The sequence below is a fragment of the Ornithodoros turicata genome, chromosome 3 (genome assembly GCF_037126465.1).
Source record: "Ornithodoros turicata isolate Travis chromosome 3, ASM3712646v1, whole genome shotgun sequence".
Lineage (NCBI taxonomy): Eukaryota > Metazoa > Arthropoda > Arachnida > Ixodida > Argasidae > Ornithodoros > Ornithodoros turicata.
Genome location: NC_088203.1, coordinates 82,235,825 through 82,253,435, shown reverse-complemented (window position 1 = coordinate 82,253,435; position 17,611 = coordinate 82,235,825). Strand labels below are relative to the sequence as shown.

Here is a 17,611-nt window from a genome sequence, read left to right as displayed (position 1 = left end):
CTTAGCCAAAAGTAGTTTCACGAGTACTGTACACATACAACCGTCAAAGTTTCATTCGGAATAACCAAGTCGTTTTCGAGGACTTTGTCGAAACGTGCAGTAAGAGCAGACGGCGAAAGCTGCGCTTCTCTCATTCTGCATACGGCACGTATGACGTCGGCCTGCGGGTGCGTCGCCGTTGTCATGGTAATTATAACTTGCAGAAGGACCTTGGGTTGAGTAATCCCCTTGGCTCTCGAAATGCGGACACTCAGGCATATACCTCCGCGAGCGGAGAATGTAGTCCGGGCATTGACTATGGGGTCTCCCATAATGTGGCGCACAATCGGATACGTGGAAGCCAAGTCACGTGTTTTCTTTACGCGAGTATTTAATGCGGTTTTTAAATAAACGCGTTCTCCTTCTCCATGTACGTCGTCAGCGTCAGGACTTCATTGCGAAGCATGATCAGTGTACAACGGGGAGTGTAATGGAAGCGCGCGTAATATATTTTTGGTCGGAGCTGTAATACGACAGCGCGCGCCGATGGCCAGCGACTTCAGATTTGTCATTGCGGATGGGGTTGTTCTGCAACTTTTTACTTGTCTCTGAGGATTAACATAGTTGTTCTGAACCACCATGCTTGCCACTACTTAGAATGCGCGTTTTTCACGTGAGAACTGAAAGAAAATGTACGAGAGTTGCCGCGGTGCCCAGTAATTTCTGAAAGTCGTCTGCTCACGCCGATGCACTAGCGCGCTAAAAAGCAGACGATTTCTGTATCCTATCACGGACTTACCCGCAGGGCGACGTGGCCGTTCTTATTGTTGCCAACACAGATCGCGGCATGCTCTGCAATCTTTATCAATTTAATTCGGTGATTTAATAACTGTGGCGTGTTTTGTCGGGTAAATAAGCAGTATTCTATTTTCAACAAAGGGCAATAGAATGGTACACTCCATGAAAGGGGCAGGGGGTACAAGACCGTCCCTTTAACTTGAACCGCGACCACACGAAAGTCGCGCGCGGTGCGGCAGAAAATTGTCAGTTCCGGTGCTGCCCAACAGGGCTGCTTATCGACGTTTCTGCAAACTTTGCACACGTGGTTTCTCTACTCTGTCAAAAACATCACGTTCTGAATCTTAAACTCCCGAAAGAGAAACAAAATATAGCCAGGTATCCGTAAGTGTGTCTCCAGCTATTGTTTTTCTTTTCTACTTCATCAACAACGTCGGCTTCGATTGTTCCTGATTTCACGAAATCTCCAGTTTTTCTCTTCTTTTTTTCTCGCGTGCGCTTCCGCCTTGTCGTTGAACGTGACTCTTAACGTAAATAGGCCGAGCGAAGAATTGTCGAAAACGAAGCGCCAACGCCGGCGTCAGAGAGTGTAAGAAAGAGTACACAGCCAGTCCTAATACAGTTTGGCATGGGCGATGCTGTCGAATTTGACACCTTGCCTCTGTACGTATTCAGACCACGAAAGTAAAGTCCTGTTCTGACTGCACGAGACGGTGCTTTGTTTGCCCACATTGTACGGGAGCCACAGATGTGTTGTGTGCGTAGATACTGAGGAAAGTAAACGGATGACTGTAGAATTCGTGAATGAAATTGTGTAAACTGTTTCGACAAGATGGTGGAGGGAACATATTGACGAAGACAAGTGGATGCCGTGTTGAATATACAGGTGAGAAAAATTGAGACCAGGTTTACGGTGTATAGTGTTTAGATAATAATTGAGTTTGCGCCGTGGACTTTGAAGTACCTCTGTCGTAGCGGGCCCTATGTTGTTTGCTTCGTTCGTAGGTGGGGCTCGCCGCAGCTAATTCTTGTTACTGCGTTACCAACAATACGATGCAGAGGTACTAGATGGACAAGGGTACTGCTTATCAGTATCACGTATGAAATACTTCTCACCTGACTCACCTTACGTGTAGATCTTCGCCTAATTATTACTTCTTTATTGGTTGCTATAACTCTGAGTTTGGAAGCAGACAAGATTGAGGATTTCGAAGTACGCTATTCAGAAGAGGCATATACTACGACAGTGCTGCGAGTTTTCCATCGATCTGCCATTTTTGGAGTTCAGTGAATTACTACGCGGAGATACATCGAATGCGAGGCGGGATTTGTTGCTTTTGAAGGCGCATGGTGCAGGGCCTGGCAATACAACACACCAAAATAGGCGATTATTCTCGAATTGTAGCTGTGCGACGGCGTTCGGTACACAGTGCGCCCAGAAAATTAAAAAAAAAAGAGGAGAAAAGAGAAATAGGATGAGGTGCCGACGGAGTGATTTGTATATTAGGCAGCTTGAAGAGACCATTTGCAGGAAACCTGGATCTGCCAAAGTTCGGTGCGTGTCTTCGAAGTCACCTTGAAGTCACCAGGAAATGCAGAGCTCAGCCTGTTCCCGTGGCTGTGGCTTGTGTGTTGCGTTGAGCAAATAACAGTCTACACCGAAGCCTCCTTGTATAATTGCTTCTCGAACAGACACAAAACGGAAATATGGCAGCGAGCGTAATGAATTCAGGAGCGCTGCTTTTCGCCTTGCATTTCTTTGGGAAGTAGGATTTCGTACTCGGGGTATCTTTTACTAAATAAAGACAAAGCTTAATGCAAAGGCTTCTTTAGAACATATTAAACCAATATCCCTATCTCATTACGCAAGTGCTACAGACATCTTGAGCTTGGCCACGGACAGCTTGCACCAGGACAGATATATGTATACCGCACCAGACTACAGCCCGCGCGGGGCTGCAGACCCCGAAAGCAGCTCTCGGCACATTCGTTCATTGTCTTGTGCCCCCGCAGCCAGATTATGCACGAAATAAGCTACCAGTAACGAGCTGGTCACAATCAGAAATGCCATACTCTCTCCCTCAAGTGTTACGCTTTTATTTTGGCCATATCGCCTTACCAGAAGAGACACTTCTTTTGCGGGTTCATCGGAGCTTCCGAAGAGCAATGAAACGTCTCACTGAAATGGGGAGAATGCATGAGCGGCATATTGCACCTCTCTTGTAGATGGGAACCAGAGGCTCTCTGACCACACCAGAGCATACACCACGACGCATAGAAGAGCTGGTCCCTAGTTACCCCCTTAACAGGCCTCATTGAGACCTTGGTACTTTCAGAGGCCCTCCTGTACGCGTTCAAGACAGATTTTTGACCCAATACGTCGAGGAGGACTTCGTGAGCGTAATGGGCATTCCTGCCGCGCAGTGCAGTGGTTTCATTGAAGCAAGTCAGACGTTCCCGATACGCGTCCTCGCTCTTTTTCGTCCACAGGCGAGCGGGTTTTCCAGAGCCATCGAACCTCCTTCCAACAGCGTCGTACCCTCGCATGATCTCGTGCGCGTATAATCTTCCGAGCGTTCCCATGTTCACCTGAGGCGGCGCACCGTACGAGAAGAGGGGCCTAACCATGGCGCCCGCCGGAACGAAAACTGCATTGCTACCTATGTCGTAAACAGCGTTGCCAGCGTGAATCGGCGGGGAGGTTTCATTGTTCTTGACTAGGCCCATACGGAGGTTGCGCAGTCGGAGTTCCGCGGCTTTTTTCCTTATATTTATGAAATCCACCACATAGGGTCCCGTAAAATCCGGGTACACATTCCCGGATTCCTGACTTGATTTCACCGTGAAGCCTGTGCCGTGCCCGATGCGTCTCTTCATTAATGACAGCTTCCTCAACGAAGCATTGCGAGATTCATCATCCAACCATGTAGGCACCGCGAGAAGCTTTTCGAGTTCATGGCTGATCATTTCAGTCATGTTCTTCACGTATCCCATTCTGGACTCATTAACAGCTCTAGAGAGTACTTCAGACACAACAGCAGTTGGAAAGACTGCCGAGACGGTGTCGAAGCACCATTCGTTAGAAGACGTCTCCAAGCCAGAACCACTGAAGAGATAGAGGGTTGTCTTCCACGCCATGAATACCTTCAGGTCGCTCTCAGGGAACCCGCTGCTATTATCGAACAAGAAATGAAAAAGTTCCATATCAAGCGCCTTGATTGATAACATGTAGTGTCCAGGAAGACTATTATTCGTATGGGCTGCCAGTGTGTCCTTCCACCTACGACCGAACAATATGTTTTTCTGCAAGAACCCAAAATATTCCAGGGGCGTCATGATGTCAGTGGCCTCTCCAAGGGTCCTTGAATTGGACGCGTTGATCACCTTGAGCTCTGCCTTCACGATGGCATCGATAAGTGCTTTGTCTCCTTTAATCGAAAATATGGTCGATAATACTTCTGCGACAAATTTATTATAGTGACCCTGCAGCATTCTTCGTAATCGATTATATTTTTCCGAAGTAAAGTCTGGTACGACACTCATTTCAATCAGGACCCGCGAGTTGTGCCGAGTCGGTGTAGGTTGTATCCTGAAGAGTATAGGGATGTCGATTGTCGCTATAAATCGAATCATGATATCGAGTGGATCAAATCTCATTGCATCCGTGAATGACAATCCGTATTGTTTCAAAAAGTTCAGTATCTCTCTCTTGTTCTTGGTTGGTTCCTCCTTGACTTTCAAACAATTCTGGAAAACAGCAGCTGCCTTCTGGAACGCATCTTGGTTCTCCGGCGGGACCCGTGTAGTGGAAAGATGCTCGTAAAAAGCGTTCGTTAAGTTCCTGGAGGCAACGTCGATCATTCCCCCACGGGTCTTTGCGAACATTTCGGGGAACTTCTCCTCTATTCCGGCGCAGACGAAAGCGTGAAAATTTTTGCAAGGATCTTTGGTGCTGTCCACGGAAGCGTCCACAAGCCAATGGAAGTACCGACAGTCTTCGGTGTCGCAGTATCTGTCGCCGGTCTTCGTAGAATTTGTCTCGTCCGTTGAGACGACAGACAGATTTCCGTTGGTTGTTGTCTTATCCTGGAGCGCTTTCCTCAACGAGATGCGCCTCTTGATGGCTACCGGAATGCTGAACAAGACGAGCACAGTGATGCAAAAAGATGCCGCCATTATGTAGAGTTTAATCCTGTGGTCAGGTCGCCTATGCCTGATGTCCACGTGAAGTGGCTCCTCAGATTGCTGCAACATTAGGACACATTTGAGATGTACAAGCGAGAAACAGATAACGATAGCCGGTTCAGCGCAGCATCTGTTGAGAGTCCCTTTAGCGAGGTTTAGTACACCGGAAGAACTCTACGAAAACGATAAGACAAACGATCAGCTATCAAATCAAAGCTTAGCAATGTGATGTCACCTGCTTCAAAGAAGCAGGTCGATTGGGTTATGTTTTCGAACAGTAATCGTGAGCACCTTCCGATCCGCTAACACGCGCTGTTAACATCGGTTTGGTACACCCCGATAACGATAAAATGAATACTGACGCCGCTACGCATGGCTGCCTTTATCGGGGCCGACACATCCTAGCGACGAAACCTTCGTGACGCTAAACCCAGTGGCTGCGCGCCGTTCCTTAGTTTTCGTAGTTGACGAGAGAGCGGCACCGGTAAAAGTGAGGAAGGAACGGCTCGAGTTCTCTCTCTCGAGGACAGCGAACACGCGGTAAGAAAGGGGATCTGGCTTGCCTGCCTCACGAATTAGTTTTTCTTCGTGTTCCTTGTGGTCAGGTTGTTAGAAATAATTTGCTGTAGCGATACGTTGTAAGAAAGACAAAAGAGAAGTATAGAAGAGAACCATGTCATGCTCACCTTTTCTAGACAGGAATTTTAAGGAATTACACTACTTCGTTGGACATGGAGAAATGCTCCAAATGGTGTTTACCGTAAGTTTGTACTTAACACTGTCGATACCGAAAAAGCTGCTTGCTGTCGTATGTGGTAGGGTTTATCGTTACAGCCCAAAACGGCGCACTAAGGCCACTTTTACACTGCCATGTGTTTCGTTCGTTTGCTTAAAAAATATAACCGAAAGGCAATCAAGCTATGGGTCCGTTTTGGTTCCGTTAAAAAGAAACGAGAAAAACGTCAGTGTGAAACCGGCCTAAATCTGACTTTTGTAAAGTTATCAAGGCCTTATCAAGGCTCAGTCATGATATCGTGTCCTACGCATAGTTCTCGAAGGTATTATTCCGTTCCGTAACATTTATCTGACTGCCACATATATAGGACTACTTGAGTAGACACTCTCAGGACTGTGCCATGAAAATGCGACATTGATCGCAACCACTTTGCGTTAACTTTTGAGAAAACTGCAGGTTGTAGTTCCGTTGTAGGGACCACTGGGTTCTAAAAATTAGTGACACCGTTTACGAGGTAAATATTGCGTACAAGTGAAACAGGATCATATACCGAATCGCATATTATAAGAATTGTAAAACTGCGTGGTCTAGAACCTTTTCCATATGCATTTGTGTACCACCATGTAAATCACTTCTGCTGGAGCTGACACATGGCCGTTCTAATGCTAAGCCTCACGGATGTGGAGGCCGCCTTCTTATGAGGCGTTGTTGTTCGTCCAGGATAAGGTTCGTGTAGTGCCTCGGAGGGGGTTCAGAGTGCCACCGATGTTCCGTCGCCTCTTTGGTAAACCTAGCAGACCGTTTTGAACACACAGACGCAACGCATTTGCTTTCACAAAAAGAAAAAAAAAGCACACACACATACAAAAAAAAAAAAAAAACCGCAGTAGTCGTGATACGGAACTACATCCAAACTGCGTTTCCTGAGACGTGCACTTCTTCTGAAACCATGTTAACGTCACTCAACGGTTTGATGCCTCATCTTTTAGAGCCAATGTGAAACACGAACACGTAAGGCAGCAGTTATTGGTGCAACAGAGCATCTAGTAGATGTCAGGCGAGGTGCTACACATGTGGTGCCTCATACTTTTAAAGAATTGATAAGTGGACTGTGCATATTCGAAAGAAAGCTTACCGCAAACCACATCGTTGAAATTTCCGAATTTCTTGTCGCTCCCAGTCGAATGACACGAAGCGATATGATCTTCCTTCTCTTCGTCTTTGATGTGCTGTTTTCCATTAAGTGTTTTCTGTCAGTCGACGGGACAAACCTTTAATTTTAAGGGATAATTTGAAGTTTCTCGTTAGCGCAACGTGGATAGAGTCAGTAAATAAGCTACGCGTAGCTTATTTATTGACTCTAGGTGTGGACAGGTCGAGAGAGAATATCGACAAGTCGTAGCAAGGCACGCAAGTTAATCTGCAACTTGGACAGACTTCAAGAAAATCTGCGGATACATTTGTGCAGGCTGCTTCAAAACGCAGGCTACCTCAAAGCAAGGTATGCCTTATGGAGCACAGCCTGCTGTGGTATTCGATCCGTCTACATCTCAATCTTCAACCTTAACCTTGGAGTCGACGGATAACGAGCGGGTTCGGTGATCACTCGGAGACGACGCTGGGAGTCACAGTTGGCAGGCGCTATGCAGGACGTTCGAACAGAACCTGCCAACCGTGTGGGACGAATAGTCCGTCATCGCACTTTGCAGTTACCAGTAACGGGTGTGAGCAAGGATAGCGACACTGTGCAAGAAGCTATGAAAGTGTGCATCAGAGTAGTGGAATGTTCTTGCTTGGCGGCATTGTTATTGAAAATCATGTGACCGGTGCCGAGCGAGACGTGTCTGTTGTTCGCTCAGCTACCTGAGCATATTGTTCGCCAGGAGATGACAGCTGCTCTGCCGCAATATTGCACCATGTTCTTGTCGGTGCTTACTGTTTCTCCTTCACCGATGTCCTACAACAGTCAGTAGAATGCATGTAGACAGCCCTTCTCGAGAGCATTTGTTCACCTCGGGGATGTACTTTCTGACCGCAAATCCTGAGGAGCACACTCGGAGCAAATTGATGGCAACGTGCATAAGTCTGCAGGATCTGAAATTCCTCGTCGACGTGTTGTCCTTCCCTAGGAATTAAACACGTCACGTTGTGTCGCGCATGGTGGTGTGGTGGTGATGGTATGAACAGCTCGCCGTTGTCGGTCTCAGAAATATGGGCGGCATCACGACTGTAACTGGACGATGAGATACCATGATCAAGAGATTATGGTAGGGGGATTAAGATCGACCGATAGATGAACCTCGGAATTGAAGTCCGAGTTAATAACCCAAGCTATAAGAGGTCCAACAACTTGACCTAGCACCGCATGAATGTCTCCAAGCTAGCCCCGTTTCAAGAACGAAGCGTATTGGATTGTGGGCTCTCATACGCCCATCGGAGAACGTAGCTCTGGGTTGCACAAGATGCCGCGTTAAACAAATGTGCCACTGCGCAGCCCAACCGTTCATAGCCGCGGTTCTATAACAAGAGCAACCACAGTGGTACGATTAAGGAACCACTACCCTTTGGTCCCCATGTGTCGCGGCTGTAACGTCAGAAACGTCCAGACATAACCCATGTATTCGCACAGGCGGCATTCTACACGAAATATTCTAACGGAAGGAAATGCAGAAAAACAAAAAAATGCAGAAGTTATGTCGCGTGTTATGCTGTGTATTCTCACGGCGCCGGAATATCGGGAATCACGCACTGCGGATATAGCAGACGACAACATCGGCCCTGTCGTCTGCTATGGAATATCTTGTGGTTCAACCGCAGGATACTACCCATGGGTAGCAGACAAGGAAAAGACATCACATCTTGAACGCTCGCATGCTCACGTGGCAGCAGAAAACCATTGACCTTTTGCGCATCTTACGCAGGAATATTCTGGGAAATTTTGCTGGTAACCGGTGCCAGGCGCATTAAAGAATCCTCTGCTGCCGTCAAAAGCCAACACTTAGCAGACCAACACGTTGTAGTCGGAACAGACTATTCATCAACGTCAGGGTCCACCAAAAACGTAACGCCACGCCTGACAACTCGGTTATAAAGCAATATGCGAGACCTGCCCGCTCGAGAAAAAAAAAATTAACGTCTTTTCTGCGTCCTGTTTTGGTTGACGCTCAGAGCAGCAGCAAGTCTTATGCAGAATCCTCTGTTTCCGAGCAACAGGAACAACTCTTTCTTTTTCCTCGTTGATTCAGCGAACGCATTTCAAAACCAGTTTCCTTCTCAGCGCGTTCGAGGCGTGCATATGGAATGCCGCGAAATGCATCGCGGGAGTAATATGAGAATGTTTTCTCGAGATACCTGCTGTACCTTTATTTCTAATGCGGAGTGATCCCTCCATCTCGGATCTCATTCCGACTGGGACTTGCAGGGAGGATGGGTCCTCGGGATTCGTGGGAAAAAGACATCTTGCTGCTTGAGCGGAACGCACAATTTCCTTCTCAAAAAAAAATAAATAAATAAAAGAAAGAAAGAAGCAAGGACAGAACGATGACGAAAAGAGAAGGTACCGAGCAAAGGCTGAGAGGAAGGACATGTATGAAATCTCTGAGTGCTGTCAGCTGCAACGTGTAACTTTCGCTCTACGGTTCCTGCTAGCTTGACGTAGCGACGGCATCTCGTGTTACCGCATTCACCACGGAGTACGCGTGCTCCGCCTTCTATACTTTCACGACCATATCTCACTCAGCTGCTGAAGACCACAAGTGATGAGATCAACAGACTACTCATTGTTCGCTTACATGTTTTCAAAAAGGCACAGTGAAATGCTTCTCCATTTTTTTTTAAATCTTGCAATGTGTGACCTGCATTGTGGTTTTCGACCATGCGGACGTCGCGTCAGCCAGAATGTGCGAGGATAGCAATTAGCACGGCAAGTAATGTCGCAATCTTCAAGAACGAGAATGAGAGCCCGCTAAAGAAGCTCCGGTTATTAAAGAAAAAAAAACAAACAAAAAAAACAAAAAGAAAACACAACAACGATAACGAATGCGTAATTGATGACCATGATGACATGTGGTGTTTCGACGCAGAAGTTGGGGTATATTGTCCCATTGCATGTGAGTTATTATATCGGTGAGATGGGGATCAGATGGATGGAGAGAGCGCACACACACAGACGCGCACATGCCAGGTAAAGCAAAACACCGTGAGCATGCGCCACAGCGTGGGAAGGTGCTATGCACACGATACCAGGTGTTTCACGAAGCTCTTCCGGCTGAGTAATTCGTAAACAGGTGGCGCTATCGAAGACGTTTCCTTTTCGGTAAAGAGCCTTGGGACATCGGCCATCAACTGAGCAGTGAGCTGCTCATTTACATACGCTCATTAATTAAAACTCCTGCCTTTTATATTTCACTTCGGGCGCTTTCGGAAGCTTTGCTTCACCATCGGGACATTCGGCGAAAGCTGTTCCAGGAAAAGACACGCGTCGACATTTAGTGATTTTTTCGAGTAATTAATTGGATTCGGTTTACATATTTGTTGCGCGGCGCAGCGTACCAACACGCTCTTTCCCACAGTTATCCGGCTGCCAGGTACGTGTTCATCCACCTGGTTCACACGTGGGGGTGACGGAAGATAAGGAGCAGACAGAAGAGGCGCTTCGGTGCATTCGTCACCATCATGATAAAGGAGCGCTATGTGGCTGTTCCTTAATCTTCCGTCACCCCCGTGTGTGAACCACACGTAATTGGCAGCCGGATAACTGTGGGAAAGAGCCCGTTGGTACGCTGCTCCGCGCAACAAATATGTAAACCGAAACCAATTAATTACTCTAAAAAATCTCGACGCGTGTTTTTTTTTTTTTTCTGGAACATGTTTTGCAGAAGGTTCTGGTCGGTAAAGCAGAGGTCCCGAAAGCGTCCGAAGTAAAATTTAAAAGTCGAATGTTTTATTTAATTAAAGGGGCAATAAACAGGTATACCAGGCGCACTTTTTTTTAAAAAATGCATTGTGATACGTTGCCGACGGTGAACGTTTTCAAAAAAGTTTTGCCGCAAAAAAGTAAATAATGGCTCAAAATCGACTGAATATTCACTGCACTCTTTCGCCCTCATGCTCCGCCCTGCGAAGTCCTGACGACGATAGCGACACGTCATTTTGACGTCGCGCATCATCAGCCATTTAGAATGTTGGACGCTTATATATTAATTTTGTTGTAATATCGAGAAGCGAGGTCAATTCTAAAGATATTCCCACTTGTCAAATCTAAGATAGCCAGTTCAAACCGTACCAAAACCACTCAATATTCTACTTCACGTGCGCACTATGTTTTCAGTGCTGTATTGCGCCTCGAGGTCACCGCGATGTTCCCGCAACCGGTTCCCTCGCGAGCTGCAGCTTGTGTCAGTGGGGTACGTCACTGACTAGGAGAACGAAATCTCCCCCACCTTCAGCACCTAGAATTCGGTGTTGCAATACGTTGGAATATAGTGACGTGACCCGGTTCCAAGGATAAGGAGAGACTCGCGCGGATTATGCCATTTCAATGTCATTGTTTCGTGATAAAGGCGCTCGCTAGAAGTAAAAGAATTTCATATTTGGATATGGTGAGCTACGTTCCTTCATTGAGCATAATCATTGGAAAATGTTCGTCGACCTGTTCTTGGTCGATGTCTCAGGGACAGTCACAGGTCAGGAAGCTTTTCGATAGCCCCACCCGTTTACGAATTATTCAGCCGGAGGACCATCGCGAAACACCCGGTGTGCCCCACCTGACATGTATCATGATTTTTCAAAAATACAGATGGCTCTGCGCGAATGAAACGAACTCAATGTTATTTGCCGTCGTGCATACCAGTCGCCAGAGTTTTTTCATTGCACCTAATTAATTAATCTATGAAATTAATTCGCTACATTTTAATACGCCTGGTTTAAGGGCTGAGTAGTGTAAATTGGAAAGTTGTAGAGTACCTTCAGGAACAGCTGACAGTGTGTTTTCGAAAAAGCACGCTATATGTGTGGCTGTTATTTTTTTTTCAGTCGTTAGAGACATCCGTCAAATCTCGGCGGGCGCCGGCTGTACTGTTTGGGTGTTTTCCCTGCGTTTCTCCTCAGACACCTTAAGACAAATGTCAGCACAGTTCCCTGTGAAGTGGGCCCAGGACGTACGATCCCCCATGTGACAGTCGTGAGGTTGCCCGCCTGAGCGTGGCCGACTACGGCAGGCAGTTCCTCCGCCACCACCATCACCACCACCACCAAAACGTGAAACCCGTTGCGTCCTTCGTGACTTATGAGCGAAAGAACCGGCAATTTACGCTTTCCTGTTTTCTCTCCTTCTGAAGAAGCGCGACACTGCGCAGAGGCCTCTGATTGGTCTCCTCAAACGCTTTGTCCAATCATCTCGATGGATCGTTTGAGGAGACCAACCCGAGGCCTCTCCGCATTGTCGCGCTTCTTGACAAAGTCAGGGAGAGGGAAAGTGTAGAAATCCTCGAACCTTAGTGCCCCTTTAAATCTTGGTGCGCGGCGGTGGGGACATCCCACATATGCGAGACACACCAAGAGGGAGCGCCGTCAACGGTTGTGCTGGTCACTGGCATATGATCCACAGTCCGATGAAAATCGTTCGTTCGCAGAGATGCCCTCTCTAGTCACAAAATTGAATTCGACAGCTGCTGATGAGTACAACCGTACTCGAGCACGTCAAGTTTAATCACTACGATACCATCCCTGCTTCGATTAAGAATGAAGACCTCGCTAATATGATTGGCTCCTCTAGACTGCACGAATTCGACGACGACAACGAGGAACGTAGTCTTGTGACTCTTGAGGTTGTGCTAGTAGCGCTAACTGGCAGTGATGACCGCACTTGGTGCCTACAACAACTTTACGTAAATAACAATGGACACCTTCCGAACAAGCACAGGCTTGATTGGAAAGTGCTGAAAACTGCAAAGTGCTCCGCTTTCGTGTATTGTTTGTCTCGATCCCTAGCTATACATAAGTTTTCGCAAGGAGTGGCCGATATACTGGATAAATTGCGATCGGACTGCAAATTATTCGACGCGAAACACCTTCCAGGTCTTTCATACGCTTCATTTGCCAGCTGTGTTTGACGATAAAAGTCGAAGAATTCGAAGAAAGTCGAATTTTTGGCACTTTGAAGGCATAGCTCATTCACAGGTCCGGTATGGTGTGGTGGGATGTGACTCACGGGATCAGCTATAACCGTATGTTGCAGGGCCTTGAAAATGTAGCACATAGAGCAGAACGCGAAAAGTCACATATTTAAACTTTCGCGTGCCGCTCGCGTGCAACTCACCGGAAGGCGAAATGTTTGTGCGGATACCTCTACGAGGCTACGGGCTTTGTTACCGTCAACAGGTGATAATACATTGATGAAAGAAAAGGCAAACACGGAGGAAATTGTGGCACTTGCGCGCGTTGCTAGAGGGCCAGAGAGACACATGAATTTCCGGTATGCTGCGTGTATACGCGTTCATCTGAATATACCGCCGTTTCATGTGAACGAACACCCCACGCGACTTGCAGCCTGGGTAACACTGGAAAGAACGCAGAGAGTGAAGTACAGCTTCCTCTCTTCGCGCAATCTATCACTTCCTTTCAAAAGGGCGGGAAAACAGATTACACTTCGCACGTGTTTGCCTTGCCTGTTGTGTGTGCGTATGAGGGAAGCAACCGAAAGCCGCTGGAAATTGTCTGGCGCTCCTACAGCGTCAGTAGGTATGCCATTCTCGCGTTCTCTATTCATGAGTACAAATATCAGCAAGACAAATGGATAAATAAAGTACATCCTCCTGCTAATTTGTGTAATCAACTACTTAAAAAGGAAAAAAGAAAAAAAAAAGAGAGAGAAATCGAGTCCGTCATATTTCTCCCTGTTTCCCTCCTCCTCGTTGGTCTTCCCGTAAACCGTCGAACTTTTGTTTGACTAACCCAGTGACTTCCTCCCCCTTTTCTTGCAAAAGGAGAGAGATCTATTTCTTGTACTCGGATTTCTGGAGATCGATCACACAACCCCCAAAGTTTTGCTTCTCCCTTGAGCCGGCATTCTATTTCTTTCTTTCTTTTTTCCTTATCTCGCTCTTTATCTTGCTCGCCGTGTTTGAGCAAACTTCATTTTTATAGGGGAAAGAAGAAGAAAAGAAGTGGCAAATCCGAATGGGGGATTGGATCAATAGGGAGTCGATCCTCTGAGATAAATATACGGGTGTATATCGGGTACATATACGGGTAAGGGCATCTTCTTTCTGGTCTCCGCTTCTCTGTTATAGTTTGCGAAGGCGCCGATAACTTTTCTCGGTCCACTGACATTCATATGTATGAGATATACGGTGTGCCTTGTGGTACTTCTTTTTTTAGCGCAATATTATACGCGCGCTTTGTCTCCCAGACGTCTGCGTCTTTAATATCGGGGTGCGCTGAAAAACATGGATGGTATACGGAAACTGGTGTACCGTGCTTCTTGCTATATACTCTTTATACTCATCATGCACTGATTTTTATTATTACTCATGAAAAAAAAAAGAAAAACACCCGAAAAACGTTAGTTTGCCTTTGGGTCTATTCAATATCTATCTTGTATTGCTACCTTGATGATTTGTCTATGTTGCTTCGGAGCAATTCCTAAGATAGAGTGATAGTAAAGTCGGGGGTTACTTCACTACGGGTCACCTATAGCCTATAGGTGAGTACGGAAAGAAATGATGCATTGCAGCGGAACCTTTTATCTTGTCCTCACATTCCGGTAGTGGTGTGGTGTCGTGCTTGTTCGTTCAAATTATGATTTTTGCAAGTAACGTACTTTTAGAATGTCAGGTGAAGCCCACCTACAATTGCTGGGGGCACTGCGATACGCATAGAGACTGGGGTGGGTGACCAGCGATCGTGAGAGGTGGCTGGGGAACAAGAGTACGAGTCCTGGCACCGGTTGCGCTTGGCTCAGACGCTATAAGCAAACTCGCGACACAGTTATCCATGCCATTAAGTGAGCGGAGTACGTAAGATAATCCCGCTCCCGTGTAGGCGGTGCCATACCCGTTAGCAAATTGCTCGGTAAATAATATGATCACAAAACCACCACCAGTCATGCGTAGCAGCGATGGGGAATATTTTTAAAGGTACCGTATAGCGGTAGAGGTGCCATCTCCAGAATGTTTATCTATTCGATAGCCTGAGCCCTCAGTATTCTGACGTCACAGTTTTCGTCTCAGCTGCACTCATAGTTTATTCGAAAATTAAAATCGAAAATTATCGGCAGCACTGTGAAGAAGTGGTCACCAACTGCGCATTGCTTTTCAGGAACGGCGCAAAATTAGTTTGCATGTGGACAACATTGGATCCAAAACGAAAGACGTCGGCTACGTGTCAGCTAGATAGTCATCAGTACCAGCAATTCAGTCGGGAACATAGATCACTGTTGCTTGATGAATTGGGGATTATTTGCCAAAAGACGCTGGCCCGAACCGTCTTACGTCAGCGCCGTTCACTAAAAGGGAGTCTGGCCATTAATGGGACCTGCATATACCTGAAGCTCCACCCATTTTTTTAGGCGCCTGGCCAGTCACAGGTCGCTATTATTACAGGCCATCGAGTGGTCGTACCTCACCGTTATTTACAGGGTGCCACCATGTTGGGGAACTGGATTGGTTTGGATTGAAAAAGATATCCCTGGTGACTTACGAAAACGATGCGTTTTGCGGCTACTTTTATCAATGCCGTCTGCATGGAGAGAGACATGTCGGGAAGACTCAGAACTGTAAAAATCTAGCAGAAATCGTTGTCGGCAGAACTGATTGGCATGGAAGGCGGCAGGATCGCTTCTTCGTATACAGACGCCTGAGAAATCTCAGTGCATGGTCTGCATTCCCCGCGGAAAGTACGCGGGCAAGGTTTTCCTTAATTTCTCCATCAACTACACCCCCATCCCAAGGTGTGAGGCTTTTCGTTATGGCGCCGCCATCGACAGTGCCTTCCACTGGTCTAAGCTAACGAACCAAATGGTTTGCAAAGGCAAGGAAACGCTTAATTAACTCCGAAGGATCAGTAGCAAGTCAGGGAGTTGTGGTTAACGTTCGCTGCTCACGCTGCACAAAGCCCTCATTCTCTCACATCGCTCGCCTAGTGAGGTGACCAAGGCACTTATTCGGTTCGTGCGGGTCTGTTGCCTTCTTGGTGAACTGTCAACTGTAATGAGTTGTGTGCTTTTTGTTGTTTCCCTTTTTCTTTCTTTTCTGTTTTTTTTTTCTGGGAATAGCAAGCCGCCGTAGCGCAGGCTAACCGTTCCCTCCTTTTCCTTATAATAAACATAAATTCCCTCTCATTACCTGGCGTATTCTGTACGTGTTGACTTACCACCGTACGTAGATCTGGAACATACTCAATGGCAGAGCCTTGAGCGTCTCCAACGGGCAGGAATCAGAAGCATGTCCAGCACTGCTGTACAGTGCTGGACAAAAGTTACGGAACACGCTCCTACGCATTCCTTCCTCAGAGTGTCACGCTAGCAGCAAATGGGACCGTACGGACATACAGACATGTGCGTAGCTAACCGGGTCACATGTTTGCAAGTCCGTGCGGTTCCATTCGCTGCGAGCGTGTCACTGTGCTGATGTCACTCCTTGGTGTGCAGAGTCAACGTCACCTAGATACTGAATGTCTGCTTAATGCCTCATCTTACTCGTCCGCAAAACCAACGGGAGGCCGCTCCACAACACCGCTCTCATACATCTCTCGTACACGGTAGCCAATGTCGTGCTGAAAGACTGGGAGGTGGTGGGTTCGAATCCTACCACAGGCGGTGCTGTGTGAGCTTTTCCCTTGGTTTTCCGAAGACCTTCCAGTCGAATGGCGGCACAGTTCCCCCTGAAGCGGGCCAGGACTAACCCTCCTGTCCCCCACTCCATCCTGCTGTCCTCCCTGCATCTGTCCACGTCTGTACGCCGCTCATAGCCATAGCTGTTTCGAAGCGGTAACACGCAATCAAAAAAAGAAAAAAAAAAGAGAGAGAGAGAGAATAGGAAGACGAAAGGCGAAAACTGCGGTTTTTTTCGTACCCTCAAGGAAGTGAGGCAGAGGGATGTACAGTACATATAGAACACGTATGCCCCACTAGAAATTCAAAGAAATCGATTATTTAAACATGAAAGGAGTCACAAAAGCACTTTTGGATGTCGATACTGGTCCCTATGAATATAAGGGCATCTTTCATTTCGCCAGGATAAATGTTCCCACCTTAGTGCTTCTTTTAAGGATTTTGAGTGCTGTTTGCCATAGCGATGGCCTGGTCAACGAATGCGACGAGAGCTACATACGCAGAGCACGGCTATATTTCCTATCTGTGATAAACCAACAGAAAGTGTCGTAATAATTTTCTAGTTACTCTCTGCCTGCAAACTTTCAAACGCTACGTGGTACCATCGAAACTGCACAATCGCAGACGCAAACAACAGCATCGTCGATAGCCGTAGTTCGCAGTACAATGTAGAATTCCACACTGGCTTGCTTCAGCTACGTTACGAGTTCCATTCAGATCAAAAGGAAAAAAAGAAGTCCATTTTCCGAGCTCGTGGAGTGTCTTTCTAATTCAATTTTTATAGAGCCGCCGCTGTTCTCTGTGCCCCTCCGCGTATTTTCACATTTTCGTTTGTGAGCTCTTATGTTCATTGGAATTGTATAGCGGTGCTTACACGTGAGAGCGTGCTCTGAAACGCTTTACATTGGAGCTTTTAAATGAAAATGGACGTTACTGGGACACTATTGCAGGAGGGAAGTTGCTTTTGCGTGTGTGAGACATATTTTCTCACGGGGATTTAGACCTTTCTTTTCCCCACTTCTGATTGCTTTGTCTTCCCTCAAGTGGTTGTGCTCTCAGCACGTAGTATGTACGGAAGCGCA

General features: G+C 46.9%; 2 protein-coding genes across 3 annotated transcripts in view; both read right to left on the bottom strand.

Annotated features, from left to right (window-relative positions):
- LOC135388695 (lachesin-like) overlaps positions 1-17,611 on the bottom strand; it is a 199,863-nt gene that overhangs the window by 48,370 nt on the left and 133,882 nt on the right. The gene's annotated exons all lie outside the window — the stretch shown is intronic.
- Positions 2,859-6,900, bottom strand: LOC135388694 (neprilysin-1-like). The gene is made up of 2 exons (XM_064618411.1): positions 6,834-6,900; positions 2,859-5,022 (listed from the first exon to the last, which is right to left on the bottom strand). The coding sequence occupies exons 1-2, from the start codon at positions 6,843-6,845 to the stop codon at positions 2,893-2,895; spliced, it is 2,142 nt and encodes a 713-aa protein (XP_064474481.1). The 5' UTR covers positions 6,846-6,900; the 3' UTR covers positions 2,859-2,892.